The 2851-nt window shown below is 38.7% G+C and overlaps 1 protein-coding gene across 2 annotated transcripts; it reads right to left on the bottom strand.

The window, feature by feature from the left end:
* Positions 1-195: 195 nt before the first annotated feature.
* Positions 196-2124, bottom strand: LOC121965042 (platelet-activating factor acetylhydrolase IB subunit alpha1-like). 2 transcript variants are annotated; one of them, XM_042515206.1, is made up of 5 exons: positions 2047-2124; positions 1673-1770; positions 877-966; positions 630-746; positions 196-473 (listed from the first exon to the last, which is right to left on the bottom strand). In XM_042515206.1, exons 2-5 carry the CDS (start codon positions 1751-1753, stop codon positions 291-293), a joined length of 471 nt encoding a protein of 156 aa, XP_042371140.1. In that variant the 5' UTR covers positions 1754-1770; positions 2047-2124; the 3' UTR covers positions 196-290. The 2 variants fall into 2 exon arrangements, with proteins under 2 accessions (XP_042371140.1, XP_042371141.1); XM_042515207.1 differs by having other exon boundaries at positions 1673-1766; positions 2047-2108.
* Positions 2125-2851: the final 727 nt, after the last annotated feature.

The following is a 2851-nucleotide window of genomic DNA, read 5'->3' as shown; positions in this document are numbered from 1 at the left end:
ACAGCGCTCCAAATGAATGGTCCGGCAGCATAAATAGAAAATCTATTTGTGGTGGCAGGTGTTTTAATCGTGGCATGCTGCCACAAATAAATGAATGTTTGGGGAAACACTGCCACAGCTGGCTAGTTAAAGGGACTCAGCGTACAATCGGGGCTCTGCTTTCACATAAAACTTTACTGTGTTCCAAACACTTCACATACATTCGTCCGTCAGTCACAAAGCTAAGATGGAGCTAAAAGGGTTGACATCACTGTGCAGTTTGATGGTTGTATGAACTTCATTTGTCATTTTCAACAGACATGCAGGTAGATTAACATTTTCCTAAAGGAATGCATCAAAATAAAACCTACGAGTACAAGCGTCTGGGCATGGGGGAGCTTGTTCTTGATGACTTGGATAATAGCCATGATGCCTTCACAGATCTGTTCAGCAGTGTGACCATGATTGTTAGTGCCTACCCACAGCACCACAACCTAAAACGACAAAAAAGAAACACATGACTGAGCACATGTCATTGACGGTTAAGGGTCAAAATACCTAGAGCTGGAATTTTAGCAAAAAGCACAATGAGTCTACTGTGTGAATAAACAAGCATGATCATGTTCTCTCTTTTTGGCGGTGATTTGGACCTTTGGGCTGATGTTATCCAGTTCGCCATTCATCAGTCTCCACAGCACGTGTTGTGTTGCATCACCACCCACTCCAAAATTGAGGGCATGCAGAGGAGAGAACAGCTGCCGCCATATCTGCACACAAACCACAACAACAAACCCTCCGTGTGGTGTGATGTAATATAAGTTTACACAATATTTAAAGCGCTCATAGAAGATCATTAAGAGAACAAGACAAGCTATCAGTGTGTGATTCATGTTTTACCGCAAACTGGTGCATGAGCTGAACAAGCGAGTCTCCAACAAACAGAACATCAGGCTCTTTATCTTTGCTGTCAGACACAAAGCGGTTATGCTACAAATAGACAGAAAAAAAGACACAGACTTAGAAATCACCCTTGACTTTACGTGAGAAATGCAGACTCATAAACTCACTTTTAGATATGCCCAGAGGAAAACGTTTGCTGCCCACAATAGTCTTTTCTTTGTCTCATCAGAAATCAGTCAGGTTCTTATTTGGAGATTACTACATTTTGATCTGTTTCTAATTTCTGAAATTAAGCAGGCTGTCTTTTAAGACAATCAAATTTCATTTTTAATCTTACTGTAATTTCAAGATCTGATTATTTCAGACAAATTAAGATTACTACAGCAAGACAGGAAAAGGAGCATTTTGAGATCTTAAATTGGGATCTGGCTGAGACAAGAGGAGAGCTATTTCTTAGGAATTGAATGTATTATGAATGAAAAAAAAAAGGTCAAAATCTCATATTGAGCTCAGTTATGTCTAGGACAAATAGATATTTGGAATTGTCCTTCCCTCTGGGTGGACATTGGAGGACAATAGCTACACTGACCATACAGTTATAACCTACACAATCACAATACGTGACAGCTAATTAACTATTAATGTGTTTTGTTTTCACTTTGGATGCACAAAACTTAGCATTAGCGACCATGCAGATTAGCAAAACCTCAGAAATCATGGCTGTTATACTAGCTATGTAAAGCACCAGGATCAAGTGATAGAAAACCCATAATAATAGTATTATTTCACACACCAAAGACATCCATCGTCCATCTCCCTGGGTGTCTTGACAGGGGGTGGGTGTGGCGGCTGGGTTTGGTTCTCCTGCACTCATGACTTGTCTCTATCTGTCTTGGGAAAACAGTCACGTTTTTAGTAATTTTTCACAACGGAAACAATCCTTTAAATCAATACAGTATAGCTATAATTGCATGCTAAAGAGGTTGCTAGAATTAGCCACAGTAGCTAACCTAGAAGCACAAGATAGATGTATTTTAAAAGAGAGATACCGGCCACACGACTAACACAGATTGTTATTAAAGTATGCGCGTTTGTATTGTGCAAAAGTGAAAAGGCAGAGCTTTGTATAGAAGCAAAAATTTCAAGATATTACAGAAAATAGGATACCATGTAATCAAAAAATCGTCATCTCCTAATTCAGTTTCAGGAAGTAAATTTTCACTATAGTTGCCAGTACCATTGCTGATCATGGGCAACAACATATACTTTTTCGTGCGTTTTAGAATTATATTACACTTTATTAGTACTATGTGATTGACGTTGATTGTGAAAGCACATCTCGTGGAGAAATTAATTAAACTGAGCTTTGTTTAAGTGAAGAAACATATAAAAGATGAGGTAGCCCCCCCTCCCTCGTCTGTGTAAGTGGACTCGCCCTGCTCGTTGGTGTTCGTGGGAGTTGCTGCTGCGCATAGAAACGCATCTACGACATGTTGCCAAGTAACGACGGATCGATAAGCGACAAGAAACGACTGACGGTAAGCAGCGCTGTTAATTTACGGTTTTAAGATTGTATAAAAGTGTTTCGTGATAGATTTAATGTTTCTGTCGCATGATATGTGTCTAAAATTAGGTTTAGTTACAGTGTTTCCCAGTAGTTACATTCAAATACTTTTAACTGCACACACGTGCGCTTCAAGTGAAAGTGCACCTGGTGACATTATCACCTGTTTGCTAACCACCATCCGAGCTAGCATAGCGACTGGACCTGTTTCTGCTCTAAAAAGATCAGTAATAAATTTGGCTAAACGTGCTTTATTTTAAAAAGTAATAGTTTATGTTCCAAATGTTTTCTACTGGAATAATCCTACCTTCGAAATAGCTCTTAAAGTGACTTTAAGGTGATGCATCGTTTTTATTCCACCGAGATATTTCTACAAATATATGTATTATATATTATATAATATTGTAT

Source organism: Plectropomus leopardus, unplaced genomic scaffold (assembly GCF_008729295.1).
Source record: "Plectropomus leopardus isolate mb unplaced genomic scaffold, YSFRI_Pleo_2.0 unplaced_scaffold18328, whole genome shotgun sequence".
Taxonomy (NCBI): Eukaryota; Metazoa; Chordata; class Actinopteri; order Perciformes; family Serranidae; genus Plectropomus; species Plectropomus leopardus.
The sequence above is the reverse complement of the archived record's forward strand: the minus strand, read 5'-3'. Positions and strand labels throughout refer to the sequence as shown.

Coding starts and splice junctions, on each gene's coding strand:
- LOC121965042 (XM_042515206.1), bottom strand. CDS start 1,753: ATGAGTGCAGGAGAACCAAACCCAGCCGCCACACCCACCCCCTGTCAA. Junction 967..1,672: donor ATGGACGATGGATGTCTTTG/GTGTGTGAAATA, acceptor GTCTATTTGTAG/CATAACCGCTTTGTGTCTGA. Junction 747..876: donor AGCTCATGCACCAGTTTGCG/GTAAAACATGAA, acceptor GTTTGTGTGCAG/ATATGGCGGCAGCTGTTCTC.